Source organism: Canis aureus, chromosome 16 (assembly GCF_053574225.1).
Source record: "Canis aureus isolate CA01 chromosome 16, VMU_Caureus_v.1.0, whole genome shotgun sequence".
Taxonomy (NCBI): domain Eukaryota; kingdom Metazoa; phylum Chordata; class Mammalia; order Carnivora; family Canidae; genus Canis; species Canis aureus.
In genome coordinates this window covers 4,279,312-4,303,151 of record NC_135626.1, presented here as the reverse complement: position 1 = coordinate 4,303,151, position 23,840 = coordinate 4,279,312, and the positions used below count along the sequence as shown (strand labels likewise).

At 45.1% G+C, this 23,840-nt stretch overlaps 1 protein-coding gene and 1 long non-coding RNA gene across 11 annotated transcripts in view; one reads left to right on the top strand and one right to left on the bottom strand.

Annotated features, from left to right (window-relative positions):
- Positions 1-23,840, bottom strand: part of MVB12B (multivesicular body subunit 12B) — a 223,919-nt gene that overhangs the window by 77,831 nt on the left and 122,248 nt on the right. For all 10 annotated transcript variants that reach the window (XM_077850703.1, XM_077850704.1, XM_077850699.1 and 7 more), the window contains one exon: positions 3,391-3,485. In XM_077850703.1, the coding sequence (XP_077706829.1) occupies positions 3,391-3,485 (95 nt within the window). The remainder of the gene's footprint in view (positions 1-3,390; positions 3,486-23,840) is intronic.
- On the top strand, positions 1,783-20,724 carry LOC144285530 (uncharacterized). The gene is made up of 4 exons (XR_013353811.1): positions 1,783-2,093; positions 10,517-10,670; positions 17,147-17,287; positions 20,082-20,724. It is a non-coding gene; the product is annotated as an uncharacterized LOC144285530 (long non-coding RNA).

Genomic DNA, 23,840 nt, shown 5'->3' with positions numbered 1-23,840 from the left:
GAAGAGTTAAGGCCATTAGAAGGACGTTTCATAATTTAACCCTTTGCTTTTGTTTTGGACATTTAAGTGTTCCATACCCAGGACGCCTGGGTGGTTCAGTGGTTAGGCATCTGGCTTTGGCTCAGGGAGTGATCTGGAGTCCTGGAATGGAGTCCCACATCAGGCTCCCTGCATGGAGCCTGCTTCTCCCTCTGCCTCTGTCTCTGCCTCCATCTCTGAATATCTCTCATGAATAAATAAAATCTTAAAAAAAAAAAAAAGAGTTCCATTCCTTAACCCTTTTTTCTAAGTATTATTTTTTTTTAATGTTTTATTTATTTATGATAGTCACAGAGAGAGAGAGAGAGAGAGAGAGAGGCAGAGACATAGGCAGAGGGAGAAGCAGGCTCCAGGCACCGGGAGCCTGACGTGGGATTCGATCCTGGGTCTCCAGGATCGCACCCTGGGCCAAAGGCAGACGCTAAACCGCTGCGCCACCCAGGGATCCCTCTAAGTATTATTTTTAAGAAGGAACAGTGCTCATCCTGTGGATAAACCTTTTCGTACACCTCTAAGTATTTTTCAGAAGGAATTTTTACTGGTGGAGGTGTGAGGATCAAAGGCAGGCTTTGATGAGGGTACAAGGTGGCATAGCAAGGGACATGAGCTTCTCTGGATTTGAGCACTGAGTTAGCAGAAGCCCATCACACCACTTCTGTGGGCAACAGAGAACTGTTGGCCCAACGGATGGCACATTTTGGCTGATGGAACGCATCTATACTCCAAATGGCTGGATGGATACGAACATGCAGAAAGAGCCCAGCTGAACCAGAGAGGGCCTTGCAGAGATGGAACAGGCTGGTCAGAGGTGATGGTCCCAGACACTGAAGGCATGCAAGCAACAGCACATCAGGATGATCACCTGCCCCAGAGGTCAGAGAGGGTATTCCTGTGCAGGGCAGACACTGAGCTAAAGACTCTCTTCCTTCCTGTCAACAGTTCATGAGCACCTCTGCGTGCTAGGGCCTGAACTCTGTCATGTCTCCTCCCCTTAATCCAGCACCTCTGAGCACTGTCCCTCCTTCTCTAGGCCTGACAGATGTGAACAGTCTCAGTGGAAGATATAGGAGAAGGACCAGATTAACAAGTATGCCTTTGAGAAAGCACTAATATATAAATATTTAAATAACCACACATACAAGCTAAATGTGGGCTGCTCGCTTTCCAAAATGACAGTTTGGAAATCTACTTATCTTAGGAAGGGCCTGCAAATGAAGGGAGCCCTAAATAAATGTTTTCAGGAATGATCCAGAGTGTACTGGGAGCATGTACCAAAGGCTTAGCCCCTGAAGCCTGTGGCAAATGTGTGCCAGAGCTGGTTCATAAGGAGAACAGTTTGATGATTCAATTTAATACCAGCAGAGCTCCAGCTACCACGCATCAGGCACTGGGCAAGGGCTAGGGCCTGGGGCACACTTTTGCCTTGACTGCTTTTGGAATAAATCACTGAAACCCTAACTTTGCAGTACCAAACTGAGACGTGCCACTCAATGCCAAATACTGCTTGGGGGGGGAGTGGGGGAGTGGGGGAGAGGTGGTCTCTGTTCTCTTCGAGCAGAACGGCTCGCAGGCAGGCAGCCGGTGGGTGGGTGGGCAGGCTTCCCAGCTATACCAGGATTGCCCAGTGCTGAGCTTGCAGCCTTATGGAGCCGGCAGGTCCTGCGGGTTCTTTCTGGCAGCATGACAACAAAGCAGTCTCGAGCCCTGGTGGAGCAATTTGGTGCCTACAGCCACTGAGGAGCCAGGGGCTGCCTGCTGATGTGAGGCAGCCTCAACTACTTCTGCTTGGAAGATAAAAATCCAACTGACTGCCACTTACATAAATGTAACAGGAAGTTTCTGAATGGCTTCCCCTGTGTCTTGAGGCTGTTACCCTGGTACTGCTAAACTAACAGCTGAAATGAATGCAGACAACACCTCATCAAAGCTGCGGGGCGAGGAGGCCATGGTCCAGAGGCAGACAGGAACATTCCTGCCAAACCAGAGGAGATTTCACTCTGTAGGCCCTTTTCTGCAGAAATGCCAACAGCTGGGAAAGCCATCAGAGAACCCAGGTAAGGCGGGGATAGCTGAACACTGTGGCTGGAAAAGAATTTGCAAGCTGGAGGGAAAAAAAATCATCTGTTTTGATTGAGCTTTCCTTATGTGCATTCGGAATGGGGTTGCCCTGCTGGATTTCACAGACCTGTTTTGCACCACTATGCCACAAAGCATCTGGGGAAATATTCAGCTTTTCTAGGTCATCTTTCCACACTTGTTATGCTCCTTGTCAACTTTGCTGAAATAGCCACAGCACAGAAGAAATTCTCCCTAGAGGTGCTTTTCTGAGACAACATGCTCCTGGAGCGGGGCTGGGTACCAAGTTCTTTGAGAACATCCCAGGTCTTCCTTTTCCCCACCCAGAAAGGGAACAACTGGCTTTTGCTTATACTTCCAAACCTATTAGGGAGTGATCATAACAAGAGAAACTGATACTGACATGAATTATACCATTGTTCTATTTCATCTATTTAGTAACCCCAAGTTGCAATTTTTAGAAAAAAGATTATCTTTTAAATAACGGATTCATTATGGTACATGAACGAATGCCATGTTCCCGTGTTCAAAACGTCACTCACCATTAAGGATGTGCACTGGTAAGTGGCACCGATTTGCCACTTCCCCCTTAGATACGAATGCCCCTGACTAGAGGCCAAGGATAATCAGAGGTGAGCTGGTGGGTTTTCTTGGCTCTTAGCGGGTCACCTGTGCTGCCAGGCACCTAATGAATCTCCCCCCTGTAATTGGGCCCATAGGTGTTCCCCTCCCTGGGTGAAGGTGGGAGGGCAAACTTGTACTGCTGAGGTCCCTGCCAAGGTAACGCCATTAATTTCAAGGCTGAGTTCAGAAATCACAAACCCCTACGATGGGGGTCAGAAGGGGAGACCACCACCATCCCTGCTGGCTGCAAACCTCGCTTTGGGAAATGAGTGGTAAGGACAGACCTGGACACAGGTTGGGTGGGCGGACTGGGCCTCAGCTCTGTGCTGCTCCCAAGATCCTTTGGGAAACCTTCCCTGGCTCTGGCAAGTGAACGATGCAGCGGCTATTCTCTGGAAACTTCCCTTCAAGCTTGTAAAATCCACACACTGTTTTTCATCATTAGTTTCAAAACACAGAGTATCTGGCCCTTTGTTAAGTGCTGAGGTGACACAAGGGAAAGGAAAGGGCTGATCTCCACAGGAAACAGGCCCCTTGCAGGGTGAAAAAGAGAAGTAAGAGAGATGCCACTCAATGCCAGGAGACAGGCAGAGGGAGGTGGTGCCCGGGACATAGACACAGTAGCTGGCCGTTAGCAGAGGCCCCACATACCTGATATGGCATACAGATTGGAGTGCTGGTACTCATAGTCAGCCCGAGTGCTGTTTCTGCCTCGGAAGGTAGCAGGGAGCGTTAGTGAGATGTGCCTAAGAAAGAGAGGAGAAAGGAAGTTACAGGGCGCACAGAGCACTCCCCAAAGGCTCAGAAAGCACCCGTGCCACCAACAGCCCACAGCAGCACAGAGCAGGAGGTGGTCCCCCGAACCCCAACAGTTTGAGTTCCCCCAGGGAATTCAGAAGTTTCCAGACATCAGCAGCTGCCTTTTTCAATTCCAAGAAGAACATCCAAGTGGAGGAAAAGGCTTCCCAAGCCTTATGGCATGTGCCAGGCGCTTGAAGGAGCCTGGCGACCCCGTCTAGATCTCTGCCCACTGGGCAAAACACACCAAAAGGAGCAGAACACTTGGGCTCGGAACAGGAGCCATGGTGTGTTCTGATGTCTTGCTTTCATTATCCATCCAATGGCTCTCATTCCTGTCCTGCAGGGCCACTGAGGAGGAGGCGTGAGAAGTACTTTGTGAATGAATGTTATTGTTACCATGCAAGTCTAGGAAAACCACTGCTGCTGAGACTCAGAATGGCAGGCTTTTCCATACTGCTATGTTTGTATGTTCACCCTCAGGCAGGAGCGCACAGTAGGTGTTCAGGAAATCACCTTGGACTGATCCAGCACTGCCTTTTATGGTGCAGGTGTTGGCCATGAAAGCTCGAGGCGCCCACAGAGCGTGAGTGGGTATTCAGTCAAAGTAAAGAATACATTTGGTGTGGTCATCAGCTGCCATTAGCAAATGCAAAAAAGATGAAAATGATAGGGAACAGATTTCAAACCCAACAGGTCTCGGGCAGCCCAGGTGGCTCAGCGGTTTAGTGCCGCCTTCAGCCCAGGGCATGATCCTGGAGACCTGGGATCGAGTCCCACGTCGGGCTTCCTGCATGGAGCCTGTTTCTCCCTCTGCCTGTGTCTCTGCCTCTCTCTCTCTCTCTTTCTCTGTACTCTCATGAATAAGTAAAATCTTAAAAAAAAAAAACCTAGTATCTTTTTTCAATTAATTAATTAATTAATTTATTTATGATAGTCACAGAGAGAGAGAAAGAGAGAAAGAGAGACACAGGCAGAGGGAGAAGCAGGCTCCATGCACCGGGAGCCCGATGTGGGATTCGATCCCAGGTCTCCAGGGTCGCGTCTTGGGCCAAAGGCAGGCGCTAAACCACTGCGCCACCCAGGGATCCCCTAAACCTAGTGTCTAAAAAAAAAAAAAAAACAGGTCTGGGCGACAAACAACAATAAAGCCTTGCACTGGTGGGACTGGGGATTGGCTTGAACTAGCTTGGTAGCCTGAGTTTTGGCCACACTCAGTCATTCCAGAAGGGAAAAGTCCGAGGAAGGGAGTATTTATTATATAAAGAAAGTTTTATATTGTACGTGTTGTTTTTCATACAGCCAATACATGAACTCTAGGAATGACTCTTGTACATACAGGCTCCTGGGAGGGAAGGTTCTTTAGGCAAGCTCTGGTCCCACAGAGCCAGGAGTGAGCAGAAGCCTCTCGGAGACAAGATGAGCACCAGAGACTGTAAAGGCACATGGTTTCCCATGCTGCAGGGTGAGCAGCAAAAACAAACATCTGTGCCACAGAACAGCCTGGCTCAACCAGGCAGGGGCAGGGAGCTTTGCTGAGCACTGGTGGTACTCAGGGCTATAGCAGAGCTAGCAGACCTAAGCATAGGGACACTTTGACACGTGTAGAGCAAATCTGAGTGTCTGCTCATTACTGATGCTAGCTAAGAATGTGGAGGTGAGCCCCCTGAAGGAGCTTCCAGGCTATAGGGGATCAAGGTGCAGAAATAAATCACCATATCCAACAGGACATACACCTGGGTGCTAAGTGAGCACATGGGTTCCAATGAAGGGCCTGGGTTTCTAGTGACACCTTCTCAGAGGAGGACATGGACACTAATGGAGTAAAAGGGACTCACTGGGGAGTCAGGGAAAGCCAACACTCTGGTGCAGGGTCAGGGTACATGTGGAAGTGAGACTGGAAAGGCAGACTGGGGCCTAGTTGGAAAAGATACCCACCAAGGCCATGCTGCAAGACTTCATCCCCTAGGATAAGGGTTCCTAACTCTGTTCTGCCCATCACAGCACAAACGAAGGCATTAGAGCTGCCTGGGAACTTGCTAACAATCCAGATTCACAGCCACGGCCCTGGGGAGTCCGGTTCAGTGGGCTGGGGGTGCAGCCAGAAATCTATTTTTAACAAGCTCCAGCAGTGACTCTGAAGGTTGGCCAGGTTTGGGACCCTGAGAGGATAAGGAGCAGCTGCAGAGGGTTTTACACAGTTGATCAACGCCTCTGACCACAGCACTTAGTCAATGAAGCCGAGCAAACAGAAGAATGAATTATTGACTGTGGTTGTGGTTGAGCAGAGCTAAAATGATGACAGGTGACCCTGCAGAGGGTGCCCACCATGTGCCAGGCCTCCAAGGATGCAGAACTCACACAGTCTCTTCTGGCTCCTCGTGCTGCCTTACAGATGAGTGCAGGGCTGGCTGCATGACGTGCAGGGCCCAGTGCAAAATGAGAATGTGAGGTCCTGGTTCAAATATTCAAAATGGTGACAGCAGAGCAGTATGCCAAACTTAGGGCCCTTCTGAGCCTGGAGCCTGGTGGGATGGTGCTAGCTGCACATCCGTGAAGCTGGCTGAGGTGGATGGATGCTGTTATTACACCCAGTGTACCACAGTGAGGGGACTTGCAGAAGCCACAGAAGAGCTACACTCCAGGGCTGGCTGCCATACCTTAAAATCTCTAAACCCTGAAAGCAATTTCAAAAGGTGCATCCAACCAAACTAAGGGCATCACACATCTATCCAGTGCAGTGGCTCCTCCAGTGGCATTCAGGAAGGCTCATGGAGCAGGTGGGTGTTAGCAGAACTTTGGAAGACAGGCAGACCTGAATGATGGCAAAGAAGCCACCCAGAAGCTAGAAAACAGGGTCAGCCCAGCCGTTCAGCAGTTAAAGATGGGCCAAGAGTGTGACAGGAGAAAATGCAGATGGGACCTTAGACTGGCAGGACAGGCAGGGCCCCCTGTGTGCACAGAGCTCACCCTGCAGTAGGGCAAGTGGGGCATGAAAGTGCCCACAGAGTTACAGAACACCTGCTTACAAATGGGATCATGCATGGACAACAGGAAGTGCTGTGCTGGAGGAGAACTGAGGATGGCCAGGCTGGGGGTGAAGGAGGGAATGGGAGCAGGGAGCTCCAGGCTCTGCAAGGAGCCTCCTAAGTGGTAGGAAGTCTGGTGGAGGGAAAACCTGGCAGGAGGTGGAGTAGCCAGAGCCTGAAGGCCAGAAGGAATGGGACCAGGCTGAAGATGGCTGCGAGGCCACAGCACAGTGGGGCCCTGCATGAGCTCTGACTTGATCCAGAAGGATTTTTAAGTAGACGTGTGACAAGATCCAATTTGCAATTTTAAAAGGGGATCCCTGGGTGGCTCAGCGGTTTAGCGCCTGCCTTGGGCCCAGGGCATGGTCCTGGGGACCCAGGATCGAGTCCCGCATTGGGCTCCCTACATGGAGCCTGCTTCTCCCTCTGCCTATGTCTCTGCCTCTCTCTGTGTGTGTGTGTCTATCATGAATAAATAAATAAAATCTTTAAAAAATAAAAATAAAAGATTGTCTGCCTGTGGCCAAGTGAGGAAATAAAACTGAGATGCCATGGTAGGCAGGAATGGAGCAGCAAATTACAGTAGGGATTCTCATGAAACCGCAATTATTGAGCACTTACTGTGTGTAGACCCTTCACAGTTCCTGCCAACGTGTTCAGCTACAACATTCCGAACAAACAGTCCGGGGGAAAATTCTATGGTATACAGGACTTAAAAGCGAAGGCTATACCAGAGAAATCAAGGTGTCTGGCCCCTTAGCTGCCCCACCTGATGTGCAGTACCTGGTCTCAACTTTCCTGCTTCTCTGGGGCATCTGACTGCGCCTGGCTGACGTGCTCTGCAACCCTCCCTCCCTTTGACCAGCCTCTCTTCCTTGCAGATGGTCCTTTCTGGCTCCTTCAAATTTTTAGACATTGCAGTTTATAAGGGTTCTGGCTGAGCTTTCTCCTCATTCCACATGCCTTCCCTTTGCACCCTCATCCCTAGCCATCCTCTGACTTTAGCTGTCCTCACACACCAGCCTGTCTCTCCTGACTCTGTCTCTTGTCACTGTCTACTTCTCCCTCTAACCAGAAGAGGGAAAGTCCTGTAAATCTCTGAATATGCTGCATGTTGTTCATGCATTTGCCTGACTTTTTATCCAGGCTGCTCCCCTTCCTACACTCTCCATTTCTTTTTTTTTTTTTTTTAAATATTTTATTTGTTTACTCATGAGACACACATACACAGAGGCAGAGACACAGGCAGAGGGAGAGGCAGGCTCCCAGTGGAGAGCCTGATGCAGGATTCCATCCCAGAATCATGACCTGAGCCAAAGGCAGGTGCTCAACCACTGAGCCACCCAGGTGTCCCTCTCCTTTTCTTCCTTGTCTGCTTTCCAAACTCCCATTCATCCCTCAAGACTCCACCTAAACATGCCTTCTTTAGTACAAATTTCCCCGGGCTTGTTCCAGGCTCACTGGGTGCCTGCACGTCCCCCCTCTCTTGTTTGCACAAGATACTTGAGGCATTTGATACAAGCCTGTCTTCCTAACATGACTGCGACCTCCTCAAGAGCAGGGACAAAGCTCTTCAATTTTGAACCCCATTTTCTAGGACAATTTTTGACCTAGAGCAGACAACTATTGAACATGTGTTGACCAAATCAAGTGTTGAACCTACTCCATTAAAACCTCTGTATCTTTTTGATATAAACTACTATAGCATCTATTATTCCATTTTTGCACATATGTGTTTGCCAATCAGACTCAAGAGGTCTCTGTATTATACCATGCACCCCATTCCTCTCTGCACTGGAAGAAAACAGGTATGATGTAAGAAGAAATCAGTGGTGGCAATGGGGAATGGTGGTGGTGGGGCATGGAGAGCAAGTTTCTGATCTCCTATAGACAACGTGTGGTTGACAGAGTACATGTGAAATTAAAAGAGATTTGAGTTGCAGACCTGACTGTATCTTTTATGGAGTAACAGCTCAAGAGGAATGTGGTGGGCTGAAATGAAGTCAACCCAAACTCCAGCTTTAGTGGGACTATGATGCCGCATCCAGAGAGAAGAGAGGCCCTGGACTAGGGACAGCATTAGAGAGAAGAGTTGCTATGCTGCAAACATCTGCTTTTCACTTGTGTTGTTTGGACACAGGAAGGAGAGGACGCAGAGACGGAGGATGAAAAAGCACAGCAAAGCCTCCCTTAATGAGAATGGACAGTTGGAGCTGAGGGGACAGATAACCTGTGGTTAAAGAGGAAGAGAGAGTCACCTGCTGAAGGAGAAGTGGCCCAGAGGCACTTCAGTGTCAGATTAGCCTGAAAGTGACAGACAACGGGAACCAAGGAGGCTCTGCAATCAGCGGAGTCTCAGAGCAAAAGGAGATTCTAGTTCCCCGGAGTGGGAGAACCCCATGCCAGGCACTGCACTGGGTTCCTTCACAGACACTCCTCGCCTCATCCTCTTGGCAACCTTTTCAGATAGGAATAGTTAACTCCACTCAATAGAGCAGGGAACGGGGCCCTCAGAGGTAAAGCTGACCAACAGAAAGCAGGGAATTCGTGAAAAGGTTCGTCCATGTGTCCTCTGGGGGTTGTTACTATTATCTGAAAGTTACCTATTGTATCATCTTGACTGTCAGGTATACAGAGTGAGGACTGCACAGTCCATCTCAAGACTCTTTTGAAAGGGATGATGCCAAGGACTCAACATCTCAGCCACCTACTAGCTTGATGACCCTGGCAGGCAGGCCACAGTCCCTCTGATATCATGTCATAAAGGGAAAAGCAACAGATTTGGATGACCTGTGGCTCAACCACATACCCAGGAGGCAGAGCAGTGGTGGCAGTTAATAGTACCAACCCTAGAGTCAGCCTGGCATAGGTTCAAATCCCAGCACCACCCCCGAGAGCCGGGTGCCCTTCAAGTGACAGTGTGTTGCCTCCAAGTGCACACCTTGCTACCATGTAGAGCAGCCCATCCCTCCTCTTTGAATTTGTCTTGTTCATGGTCCCTGTACCCACATCCTCTAACCTTATCAGCTCTCTATACTTTCATTCCTGCCTCAGGGCCTTTGTACTTGTTTCCTCTGCCTTAAACACCCTTCCCCCAGCTCTCCTGGCTGGCTCCTCCCCCAGGCAGGGCACCCCCTAGATGCCTTCTGGGGTACCTTGTCTCCATTTGCTCTTACGACACCCCACTTTCCTCTCTGTAGACCCCTCCCACTCTACAGTACTATCAATTTGTTCACAAGTCACCAGAACATGATCTCTACTACACTTTCCAACATACCCCAGTGCCTAGAACAGTGCCTTGCACACAGTGGGTACTTGAGAAAATGAGAGCCATATAAGATCGCCTAATACCTGAATGAGCGAATCCAACTTGGACTTGTACTTTGAGATCATCTGAGGAAACCTACACAAAAAACTCCCACTTGTCTCTTTTTCATTCCCAGGACAGGATTGGATAACTGGAAAATGCGGCTATTTCTGATTCATGAATATTTTTTTAAAAGATTTTATTTATTTATTAATGAGAGATACAGAGAGAGAGAGGCAGAGACACAGGCAGAGAGAGAGAGAAGCAGGCTCCATGCAGGGAACCTGACATGGGACTTGATCCCAGGTCTCCAGGATCACGCCTTGGGCTGAAGGCAGGCGCCAAACCGCTGAGCCACCCAGGCATCCCTGATTCATGAATATTTTTACTGAAAGGGTAAATACATTCATCATGACAGTGCTTATAATGCCAAAAACTGGAATCAAATATCAAACAACAGGGAATTGGTTAAAAAATTAGAATACAGCTGTCTAAGTATTTTACAGTCATTTCAAATATGAGGACTAATAGCCAGAGCCCATGCCTGTTATTGTAGCATCTAGCAAGAAGAGATATAATATCCTCATTTTTCACACTTGAAGCTCTGATTGGTTAACCCAACACCTTGGCTTCTTTCCCATAGCCTAATCATCTAAAGAGATTAAAGGAACACACCATTAATGATGCTGGGTGCTAATGGCAAAGGAAAGAAGAAAGAAGCCAGGTACTGCAGCAGACCATGGACACGAGATGCTCAGCTCTTCTGAAGTACCCAATCCAGAGGGGCTATAAAACGAGTAGGTACTCCATGGCTTCCAGCCAAACTGAGCAGTCTAAGAGTGTGGTGGTTGCTGGTGCCCTGTGGACAGCAAGTTCAGCGAAATCATGTCAATGGGCCCCAAAGCTGCTGATTACTCCATAAGCAGAGCAATGTGTTTCAAATTTTAAGAGAGTTCATGAAGATTGCTAGCATACCAAGAGATAGACCCAAAGACTCGGGAAACCATCTCTACCTAGGGAGGTATTTAGAGATGAAGACTTTCTAGTACCATCTCCAGTAGGCCTTGGTCCACTGGAACAAATTGACCACCAGAGGCCAAAGTTTTCTGCCACTTGACTCAAATGATGGCTTACTATTACAAAATCTGTTTGGTAACCAGAGAATACAAGAAGAGCCCCTAAATCTTGCTGGGGTTGGGGGGAGGCTGAACCAAGCTCCCCTCCTCATTCTCTACCCAGGGAACAGGCCAGAGGACAGAGGCACACCCTGCAGGGTGATCACTTCTCTCTGCAGGAGGGACTGGCTATTGTATAACAAACAGGTCAGCATCACACATGCTCCTGACAACAGCTCTGGCTAAAATAGATGCTGAGGGAAATTTCATTTTTTCCCCCAAGTCAGTTTTAGGCACCTTATTCAATTAACATGGCCACTAAGCTGCAGACAGCTCTGTATAAAAGCCCTTCAGTTATAGGATACATTTTATTAGGTGACAATAGTTGCCAGCACGATTTATTTCCTTTGATGGGATTCTGCTTTTTCCTTGTTAATTTAAATCTGTATTTTCTAGTGCTGACTCCAGGTCTGTGTGAATTTTTAAAATGTTACCATTAATCTTCTGGACCCAGTGGCCACATATAATGAAGATGGCTCTGCCCAGGCAGCAGTGATGCCTGCTGTCCTCTCAAACTGTCAGAGGGCAGCATGGAGGGAAGGGTGGCTGGTAAGGCAGAGGCAGACTCATGGTTAGAGATGGATGTCACTTTTATCTCTCATCTCTTTTTTAAAAAATTAGTTAATTTGAGAGAGAGGGATGGAGGGAGAGATAGCGAGGGAGCAAGCACATAAGTGGGAGGCAGGGGAGAGGGACAGAAGGAGAGGGAGAAGCAGACTCCCTGCTGAGCAGGGAGCCCAACGCAGGACTCCATCTCAGGACCCAGAAATCATGACCTGAGCCAAAGGCAGGCGCCTAACCAACTGCACCCCTAATCTTTCACCTCTTATACACACACATGTGAACACACATGCATGCACGTTTACAAAGCAAGCTTTGTGGTGAAACTACAATTTTCATTCTGTTTTTCTGGGGCTGACAGTTATATTAAAATCACCTTTGGTGGCAGCAGTTTTCAGAGTGTGCTCCAAGGACCTCAGGAGGTGAGGGGTGGGGTTTCCCAAGATACTTTCAGGGAGTCATAAGGTGATGATTGTTTTCATAATAAAACCTAAGATATCGCTCATCTTTTTTGCTCTCCTCTCACCAGCAGAAAGAATTTTTTTAAGTTTATTTAATTATTTTGGAGAGACAGCATGAGTGGGGAGGGGGCAGAGGGAGATAATCTCAAGTCGACTCCTTGCTGAACAGGGAGCCCAATGCTGGGCTAGATCCCATGACCCTGAGATCAGGACCTGAGTCAAAACCAAGAGCTGGATGCTTCACCAACTGAGCCCTCAGGTGCCCCAGAAAGTTTTCAGAAGCTGCATGACTTATGAGATCATCACTCTGAGGTCTTGCATACTTGTATGCTTCACATTTTTCTCAATTTTAATTTCTAATAAGGTACTTCTAGATGAACACAAGCCATGTAAACAAAAGCTCTTTGGAATCCTCAATTTTTAAAGATAACAAAAGTCATAGACCGAAAAGTTTGAAAACCACTATTATAGGGCAACATGTTGAACCTAACTTTGCAAAAGCCTGACGTCTGAAGTTGGTGAGGTTGGCCTAAGAGGAATAGTAAGAAAAAGAACAAAGGCTTGGTCTCAATGGTATGCTCCATTAAAGAAAAAGGTGCTCCTGGAGAAAGTTAATAAAGTTTCACAAGTGGGAAAAAAAAAGAAAGGCGAGACTTACTTGCAAAGACCAGGCAAATAACTATTACCAAGAATTTAGATCAGGAATAAAATAGTCTAAGATATTTGAAGATATTAAAGTTTGAGAACAAAATAGGCTAAGATATTCACCTTGCAGGGCTAATGGCAGAGGTATAAAGCGTTTGTCAATATATATAAAGGAGGGCAGCCCTGGTGGCTCAGTGGTTAAGTGCCGCCTTCAGTCCAGGGCTTGATCCTGGAGACCCGGGATCGAGTCCCACGTCAGGCTCCCTGCATGGAGCCTACTTCTCCCTCTGCTTATGTTTCTGCCTCTCTCTCTCTCTCTCTCTCTCTGTGTGTGTGTCTCTAATAAATAAATTTTAAAATATATATATGTAAATATATATATTTATATATTTAAAATATATATGTGGCAGGAATAAAAATATGAGATGATCCAAGAGATTCATGTTAACTGTTCTCGACAAGATGAAAGGAAGAGACAAAATTATTAAGTCCAGAAGGCCTAGGGTTTGATACTTTCTGTTTAAATGAATCTTGATTTAATAGACACAGCATGGCGGGAAGGTGACAGTGCCCAGATAGCCAGCCAGGAAAGAGTCATCAAGGTCTGGCTATCCTCACTGGATCGTGATGTTCCTCATGGGAAAGCCACCTCATAGCTCCCTGCAGAGCCTGCAAATCCCTTTTCTGAATGGCATGACCAATTCCTTAGAGAATATAAACTTGGGTTTGGCAGACAAACACCAAACGAGTGGCAGACCGCTCTAGAAAGAACAGTCTATCCCCAAAATAATGAGCAATAACATTTGTTTATTCACTCTCACTGGTACAAAGAATCAATAGTTGAAAAAAAAATCAAATCAGGAGGAGGAAGCAATATACCCCCTGGAAAAATCAAGGCTGTAGGATTTGTGGGGCGGGTGATGGCCCTGGCCAGCCTCCTGTCACTGGGACTCTACAAAAACTAACAAGAACAGAGAAAGGTAATGAAGATTCAGAAGATTATCTACCAAATTATGAGCACCTAAGTGAGATGAGGGGATAATTCACACATCCTGCCTTTTGACCAGTCTAGAAATATACATCCTCACACAGGTCTATAAAAAGTATCACACAATATAAGAACATTAGCTCTAAAAAATAATTTACTATAGGAAATAGAGAAAGTTATCTGCATTAGAAATAATACAGAAATAAAATTCAAAAAAAAAAAAAAACATCGAAAAGCCCAACATTTTCCAGAATGTAGAGAGAAAAAGAACACAAAAGAGGAAAAATTATGATAAACACAGAGAACCAACCCGAATATATTAAGTGTTGGAAAGAAATCACAATTGAAAGAGAAGAACCAGAAAAAAAGAAAGTTTGAAGCTTGTCTAATTAAAACAACTAAATACAGAAGTCAATAAGACTTCCAATATTCCAAGCAAAATCAATAAAGAGACTCACAGCTAAATAAATCCTGATTTCCAGACTCCCAATTTCAAGACTTAGTGTAAAGCTACAATAATCAATATGGTGTGGTATTAGGGCATAAAGATAGACATATAAATCAATGCAACAGAATGGAGCATCCAGAAATAGACCCACACATATATGATCAATCAATTTTCAACAAAAGGGCCAAGACAATTCAATGGAAAAAGGGTAATCTTTTCAGCAAATGGTGTTGGAACAACTGGATAGCCGCATGCAAATAAATGAACCATTTGATGCTTACCTCACACCACACATAAAATGACCAAAGAGGTTCACAGAACTAGTTTTAGAAAAGAGGAAAGGGAAGGAGTAAATTATTAGGTAAAAAAAAATTCTGGAGATCCTAGGATTTCATACTTTTTATTTCAATGTATCTTGAGTTCACAGGCCTAGCACCGCCTCTTCTAGAAGAAAACAAAGCGGAAAATCTTTGTCACCTTAGGTTTGGCAAATTTTTTTTTTTTTTAAGGATTTTATTTATTTATCCATGAGAGACACAGAGAGAGAGGCAGAGACACAGGCAGAGGGAGAAGCAGGCTTCCCGTAAGGAGCCCGATGTGGGACTCACTTCCAGGATCCCAGGATCACACCCTGAGCCAAAGGCCATCAGATGCTCAACTGCTGAGCCACCCAGGCATCCCAAAACTCTTGTTCTTTAAAAAATTTGTTACGTAAATGCAAAGATAACCCACGTACCTGAAGAAGCTACCTGTAAAACTCATATCCAATTTATAGCTAGCATTTATATAGAACTCGTACAACTTAATAGAAGACAAACAGCCCAATTAAAAAAAAGATAGCCAAAAGATCAGAACAGACACTATACTAAAGAAAATGTACCAATGGTAAAAGCAGCACCTGAAAAGATGATCAACACCACTGGTCGGTCAGCAGGGAAGTACTCACTGAAGCCACAGTACAATACTACTACAGATCTTCTAGAAATGGCAAAGATTAAGCAGGCCCCAAATATCAACTGTTGGTAAGGTTGAGGAGCAGTGGGAACTCTTCTGCATTGTTGGTGGGAAATGGCAGAACCACTGCAGTAAAGAGTTAGCAATTTCTTAGAAAGTTAAACATATCCTAAAAAAAAGTTAAACATATGATATCCTATCATATGAGCTAGCCATTACACTTTTAGGTTTTTACCCGAGAAGAATGAAAGCATAGATCTGTATGAAGATCTGTACACAAATGTACCGAGCAGCTTTAGTTGTAATGAGAAACAAGCCAAATGCCCAGTAAAAGGTGATTTGATAAATATATCAAAGTATATCCACACAATGGATACTACTCAACAATAAAACAGAAACTACTGATACACCCAAGGTGGGTAAATCTCAAGATAATTATGCCAAATAAAATGTGCAAGGTAAAAAGCACATATGGTATCATTCCATTTTATTATGTAAAATTCTAGGAAATGCAAACTAACCCACAGGGATAGAAAGCAGATCAGTGGTTGGCCTGAGGAGGGAGAGTGTACTATGAAGGAGCACAAAGAAGTTCTGGGGGTGGCAGATATATTCATGACCTTGATTTTGGTGATTGTATCATATATACATATATATATATGACATGACATATATATATATATATATATATATATATATATATATGTCAAAGCTCATCAAATTCTACTTTGAAAATGTGCAGTTTATTGTATATTGATATACTTTAGTAAGCCTGAAAATATTTCCCTCATCTAAAAAGCATTAAAAAAAAAAAAAAAGGCCTAAGGAAGGAAGCCGAGAGGGATGACAATGCTCCAGAAATGGCAATGAAAGGAGACCCACCAAGTGATGAATCCTGGAAGATACTGCCGGTGACTTCAGACTTTTCCTCTAACATACTACATGCCTGAAGACAATGGAGCCACAGAAGTTTAAGAGAGAGAGGGCGGCTTTTCAGAAACTTATTCCTTCAAGTTGTCTTTTTATGTGAAGACACTGACAAAAAAAGATCATTCACATCCCTTCCTCTGAGAGAAATACATTCAAACATGTTCCAGAGGATTTGAAATTAAGACTTCAGAAAGGGGAAGGAAGCAGACAAAAGGACCAGCATTTTTGCTTTCCCTCTAGAAACGTTGCCTGAGGAAATAACTGGAAATGTGGGAAAGGACTTATTTAAGATAAAAACAAGCAAGTAACATTAGCTGACATTTTCACAGGGCTTATCCTTCTCATGCATCACGTAACCCCCACCCAGAATCCTACGACTAGGTGCTGAGATCATCTCTATTTGACAGATGGCTTCAGAAAAGCTCTGCAGCTTGCCGGAGGGGATACAGCTTGGATCTGAACCCTGATGGGGAGAGTCACAAAATTCATCTTGGAAGCATGATGCTTGACTCAAAAACTGGAGCATTATAAAATGTTATAAACATGATATAGTTTACAGGACATTATAAAGTGTCTTATTCAGAATACCATACAGACATAATATGTTTACAGGTTTTCTAGGTGGGACTGGGGGTGTGTGTTGATCATATGGTGCAGGGAGAGTGCACTCAGCCACAGAAGAGGCGTGAGCTGGGTCTTTTTGGCAGTGTCCGTAGAAGCAGCAAACTGGGAAAATGTTCATGATACTAAACTGGGATGGAACAAGAAGGAACAAGTCAGACAGTTTTTTGTTTGTTTTTATGTCACCACAGTCAAACCTGCAAGATTCAGCTATTTGGTCAAAACAAAATGCAACAAAACAAAGCCTGAGTACAGAAATAACCATACAAACAATATATTTCCAGGGTAAGCATATATGTTCACACCGAAGAATAAAAGGGGCTTGGGAGGATACACCAGCTCACAGCAGAGATGGCCCTGGGCAGGCGGCGGGACTGAGATCATGATGTGGACCACAGACGTCTGAGGCGAGAGTGTCAACACCCCTCCCCCTCCATATATTTTTATGTGTTAATTTTTTCTGATGAGATGTTATTTTTCTTTTTATCAGTAAGAAGAAGATGGCAGAAAACAGAAGTTGCTGCGAGTGTTAGCAGGGCAAATGCATATGAAAGCAAACAGCACAGCACTTGGTGCTACAGGAGCATCTTGTTTTCTAGACAATCTGTCTGCTGGTGGACAAGGACCAGAGGTAACATGCAAAAAAAAGTAACAGAAATGGGAAGCAGCGGTGGTGGTGGTGGAGGAATAAAATATGCAAAAGCCACCATCACTGAGTGAAGGTGGTCAGGTGGGGGAAAGAACACAGCCAACGGCTACGTGAAACTCCACTTTATTCCTCAAAACACCATTGGGAAGAAGTCATCTGTGACACACAGCTTCTGTGCCAGGTGTAAGGACGTGCTTAATGAATGCCATTTAATGAAGAAAAAGGCTCTTATAAAACACCTGGCACAAGCAGGGTGAGGGAGTCACAGGAAAGGGGACCCTTGCCGCACCTGCTGGCATTTTAATAAGCACTTCTAGAGCATCCGCTCTCCAAGGCTGGTCAACGGTGTCAGAATGAGGTCCCTGACCATTGCCCACACTTGCTGACAGTTTGGGCAAGCTTATTTCTTAAGGACCATATGCTCAGGTATTGGATTGCCCTGGATGGTAATTAAAATGAATCATTTTCAGCTGGAAGGCCTGACCAGCACCATCATCGTCCTCAAAGACTTCACAGAAAGGATTCCAGCTCCAGGTCCCCTGCACTTCCAAACTGAGTTCTGAGTTATGATTCAGATCTGTGAAGACTCAGAGATAATGTGAGATAATGTTGCAAATTTTTCTTGTAACTGCATTCTACTAAAACCTAAGTCAGTTATTTTAAAGACCTTAGGCCCTAAAAATCAAATAATTTTTGGCATAGGGATTTTTCTTTTCTCATTGATTTTAAATGAGCAAATCTTGGAAAGAAATTACCATGTGCAAAGTTTACTACCATTCTTCCTGGTCTGATGAGACATTTTTGTTTTGTTTTGTGATTGATACCAGTGAAGTCAAGTAAGGTTTTGTAAAACCTGAAACAGACCCATTTCCTTTACAGTGATATTCACTATTTCATAAACTTTCTATGCCCAGACTTGAAACTCAATTTCAAATATACCCAATGAATTGATGCCATCCAAGGGCAGATGGATTGTGGTATCAGCAGGCACACAAGGCTATGATAACCCTATGTTGTGACTGATTCAGTCCACCAGTTTTTAACTGAGTTCCCACCACATGCCAAGTACAGGATTTGGCACTGAGATCATTTAAAAACCCAAATGATAAATGCATATTACCAAGTGAAAGATGCTAATCTGAAAAAGGCTCCATACTGTAGGATTCCAACGTAGGACATTCTGGAAAATGCAAAACTGTGAAGACAGTAAAAAGACCAGTGGTTGCCAGGGGCTGGGGGAGAGGCAAATGGGCAGGACACAGAGGATTTTTAGGGCAGTGTAAAAATTCTGTGTGATTTTTATAATGATGGACATATGTCATCATACATTTGTCCAAACTCACACAATGTACAACACCAAGCGTGAGCTCCGAGGTAAACTATGGACTTGAGTGATTATGAATGTCAATGTAGTTTCATTCCTGATTACAAAAAAAAAAAAAAAAAAAAAAAAAGTACCACTCTGGTGAGTCATCTTGAGAACAGGGAGGCTATGCTTATGGGAGGGTAGAGGATATATGGAAAATCTCTGTACCTCCCTCTCAATTTTATAGTGAACTGAAAACTGCTCTAAGAGAAGAAAGTTTTTTAAAAAATGAAAACAAAACAAAACAAAAAAACAACAAAAAAAGAAAACAAAAAAAGAGCCAAAGGAGACTTCTATCTGTCCTCTCTAGGGATTTATCTACAAGCAAATTGAAACACATATATTACCTAGATCATAAAGTAAAAAGCGCTAAATATAAGTTATATAAATAAGGTTATAGGTTTCCATTTTAAACCAATGACAAAAAACAAAAGAAAACAACAAACATCTGTTGAGTGCCTACCATGCACCAGGTGCTTCATCAAACCCTAGAAAGTGGCCAGTCCAGGGCCATGGAAGCTGTGGTCCCATCTGCCAAGAGGAAAGACTGCAGGGGGTGCAGAAGAGGCCCAAGCAATGAAATAATAATTTGAGCTAGGAGAGATTACAGAGTAAGAGACAGCAAGGGAGGCTCCCACAGTCAGAGAAGTGGGAGATCTTTTCTGATTCAGACGGTCAGGAGGTGGGGGATGGGGTGGGGCATGTAGCTAGCACTGAAGGCCCTGTTCCCATAATCATCTATTACTATGACAATTACCACTTACTGAGCACCTGAACTATTCCTCATGATTCATACTCATCTCTAAGCAGCCCAGCCCAGCAAGGTGTTATTCTATTGATCAGGGGAAAGGGGGTTCAGAGAGGTTAGAGGATTTGCCCAAGGTCATACAGCTAAAGAAACTGTCCAAGCTAGGATTTGAGTTGATGCTTTTTCCACTAGAACATGTTGCATTGCCAAGATAATGCAAAGCACAAGCTAAATGTAAATGCAGACTTGTTCATTTTCCATTCAAGCAACCCATTTGCCGTGATCAATACAGTTTCAGCATACCAACTTGACTACATAATGAGTTTTCCTCCTGGGCAAAATAGACACCACCCCCTCCCAACCAAATCACTCTGCACTGGACAAGAAAACTGCCACTGGAAGACTAAGGAAATCAAAATTCCAAACTCCCCAAGTTCCTAAACGCACAGCTTTAAAGTATGTGCAGCTCAACAGCATATGGCAAATCAATTACTAGTTTAAATCTTAAAACAAAAACATGGCAAGTGTGGTACAGAAATAATCAAGAACAACAGTTCAGTTTAGATTACAGTGGGCCACTAGAGTTTTGAATACAATTAATCATCATTCCAGGCAATGGGAAGCCATATTGACACTTATTCCTAATTTGAATATTTAATTAGGGTGAAGTTCTTCATCAAATTATCGCAGAACTGGGAGAAAGCCTGGAAGACTTACACAATTACTATCTTAACCCCTCACCAGCTGCTCACCTGTGAGAACAACAATCCCGCCCCAGCTCTGCGGGGCCCCTGCGCCCACTGTCTGGCTCTGTGAGAACTGGTGGGCTGGGGTAGGGGGGGTGGGTTGTGATTGAAGCTACAGCTGGGGCAGGAAGGAGCCAAGTGGTGGCAATAGAGAGGTCTCTATTGGAATGTACTGCTTGGGCTCAGACTGGACTCAACTAAATCCTGGACAAAGAATCCACACACGAGTGTCCACGGTGTGTCTGTTGTGGCACTTTCAAGTGTCCTCTGTTTATTTCTCAGAATAATCTGCAAGGGAGATATGTTTATCTCCCCTTTACTGAAGAGGAAACTGGGACTCAGAGTAGTGATATAACACACTCAAGAGAACACTGCTTGTGAATGGTATAAAGAAGGCCAAGTTAGGGACATCTGGGTGGCTCAGTGGATGAGTGTCTGCCTTTGACTCAGGTCGTGATCCCAGCATCCTGGAATCAAGTCCCACATCAGGTTCCCCACAGGGACACTGCTTCTCCTTTCTGCCTGTGTCTCTGCTTCTGTGTCTCTCATGAATAAATAATAAAATCTTAAAAAAATTAAAAAGGCTAAGTTACTCATTATACTGAAAAAAAAAATATTCAAAGCTGTATTTTGGATATCCTGTATTGTATATAGGAATTAGGGGTGGGGGAGGGTTGAACCCAAACTCCAGGTACACTCAACAAGCACTGTAAAATTTAACTCTTGGATTTAAAATGTGCCATTGAGCTCCTCAAACTGGGGAATACCAAGGATACTGTGGCCAGCTGCTCAGGAGAAGAGGGCGTGATGAGGGGCAGCAAAGCTCAAGGAAACTTTCAGCCTGGTACAGTGGACTTGAGGCCTTAGGGGAGCCTCGTAGAGGTGGGCACTGCAGAGCCCTGCTGGTGTTCAAGGGGAGGGAAGTCAGTAACAGCATTAGAAAATGTGGATTTTTCTTCTTTCAAAATGCCAACAGCTCAACAATTGCATTTTTTTTTTAAATTTTATTTATTTATGATAGTCACAGAGAGAGAGAGAGGCGCAGAGACAGGCAGAGGGAGAAGCAGGCTCCATGCACCGGGAGCCCGATGTGGGATTCGATCCCGGATCTCCAGGATCGCGCCCTGGGCCAAAGGCAGGCGCCAAACCGCTGCGCCACCCAGGGATCCCAACAATTGCATTTTTAAAAAAGATTTTATTATTTGAGAGAGAGAGAATATGAGCAGGGGTGGGAGGGGCGGGATGGAGAATCTCCAGCAGACTCCACACCCAGAGTGGCGCCTGACTGCGGAGCTCCATCTCACGATCCCGAAATCACAACCTCAGCCGAAATCAAGAGTTGAACGCTTAACCAACTGAGCTGCCCAGGTGCCCCTCAGCAACAGCATTTGTAACTATCTATCGGTTTAGACAAGAGATAGCATTCCCTTAAAGTACTCACTTTCACTGTATGACAAAACTTTTGACATTTCATAGATGTCATGTGATCCTGCAGGACCCAAAATAAGTTTTTTTCATGAAATCTCTCCCAAGGCCCCTAGGACAGGACCAAAAGCTGGCTTCCCACATTGCACGCGGCCATGGTAGGTCCTGAGCTCTTTCTGCTTCCAGACTCCACAGGTGCTTTGGATGAGGGACATCCCCATAAGTTCGGATTAGCAGTTTTCTGTTAAAGGCTTGAGATGGGTTCATTTACCCTCCTGTGGAAGTTGTCAGCACTCCATCTGCGATGGCCGCTTTAGCAGGAGGCCGATTACCGGATGGAGGGATGATGGGCTCCGGGCAGCGCCAGCACGGCCCCCTTTGGCCTCAGCCCCTCGCGTCCCCCACTTGGCCCCCTGCCTCCTTCAGGCCTGCGGCAGCAGACCCAGAATCCATCAGCCCCGCTCCGAGGCTGCTCACTGCGGGAGCAAACGGCGTCGGGAACTTTGAAACTTTCCTTTGTATATTACATTAATCCATATAAGAAAATCTCTTTTAATGAGGAGTGATGTAGTTACAAACTCTCCAGAGCCATAATTAGAGCAAACTAATTGAAGTTGTGTTTTGACACACTTTCCAAATTCACGGGTGCCGGATGACATATTCACAACACTGGCTGCCGCACAACCATGGCGACGGCAAAATCATTAGGCTAATAACACTTATTTGCATTCTTATCACGCCGGCAGCTCTCCCTTAAATACTGTTTCTACCATTGCTCCTTTACTGTAAGTTTCCACTGAAAGATATTAACAGTAATTATTACTACTTTAGTGGAATTTTAATGTTAAAGAATAACAATGTGCATTAACATACATTGAATGCCAATCCTTTCAACCACCTTCAGCAGGTTTAGGGGTTCTTCCCAGCCCCCATCCCACGGCCTGAGGGGGACTGAGATGCTACTGAAGTTTCTTTTAGGACAACCACTCAGAGCCCACACCCAGTGAGATATGAAGTCAGGGTTTCTCAACTATTTTGTTTCAAATATTTGATGAGAAAAATCTTTTCTTCCTTTTTTTCTTTTTTAAAAGCACATGAAAATGAAACAGTTAAGGAGAAATTTTTTCCAAGCAGTTAAAAAAAATCAACAATTTACAACATGGTCTTTGGTAATAATATTAATGAATTCCAGGAGGACGTGCTTTAACCATTCGGCCGCCACCCTCTCGGTGATTAAAGACAGACTTGGAATAACTAGAACGTGAGAAAGGCCAGTGGGGGTGGGGCGGCCCAGGATCTGTCAATACGGAGGCCCTGTTTGCCACCAACAAGGCCAATTTTTTGGATGCTTAACTCAGACACTCACACACAGAGAGGAAGGCTCGACAGTTCTAAATAATGGTTATTAATGACTCCCTCCTCTAAAGTGACAAATTACTCCTGAAATTTAGAATCGAAGAGGTATGAAGAGTGAATGAACATGACAGGAAATGCTGGGGAACACAGAGTTCCCACTTACTCTATGTGGAGGAGGGCGGGGCTGCAGAAAACAATGAAGGTCCAGGTCCCTCCTGTTTAGGTATGCTGGCGACCACAGCCCTCCCTGTCCCGGGAGTCTCCCAGGACCTCATGTGGGGTAAGCAAGGGCAGCAAAACGTTGTCTGTCCCACACACCGCAGGAAGTGTAAGATGCTAGGTGCACCATAGCTGGAGGTGACACCTGGTCCCAGCCCTGCCTCTCTCCACGTGCATGGCATTGAGTCACCTCCAAGGGCCCCTCATTGGAAACTTGGGGTTGGGATAGGCAGTTGCTCAGATTCCCAGCTTCTGCAAATATTGTGGGATGGAGACAAACCAGCACCATTTCCCAATCCTAATCCAAGAGAAAATGAGTGCAAAGGTTGGCATCGTTTTAACAAAATGCACGATTATGTACAATTTCAAAGTACTCAAACAGACAATTGAGGATGGATGCTTAATCTCAACCCATGAAGATTTAACTGAATGAAAAAAATGCTTCTGTAGAAAAATGACAAAGACTATACTTTAAAGCTTTGGAGTTTTCAGTTAACCAATCGGTTATTTTTCAAGTCATGGATTACTTTAAAAAAAGAAAAGGAAAGAAAGAAAGAAAAAGAAAGGAGACTAGCTTCATAGCTGCAGCAACACTCCAAATCATGGTATTTATTCACTACACTTAAGTTTTATTACACTTGAACCCTGCAACGCCAAAACACCTACCTCCCATAT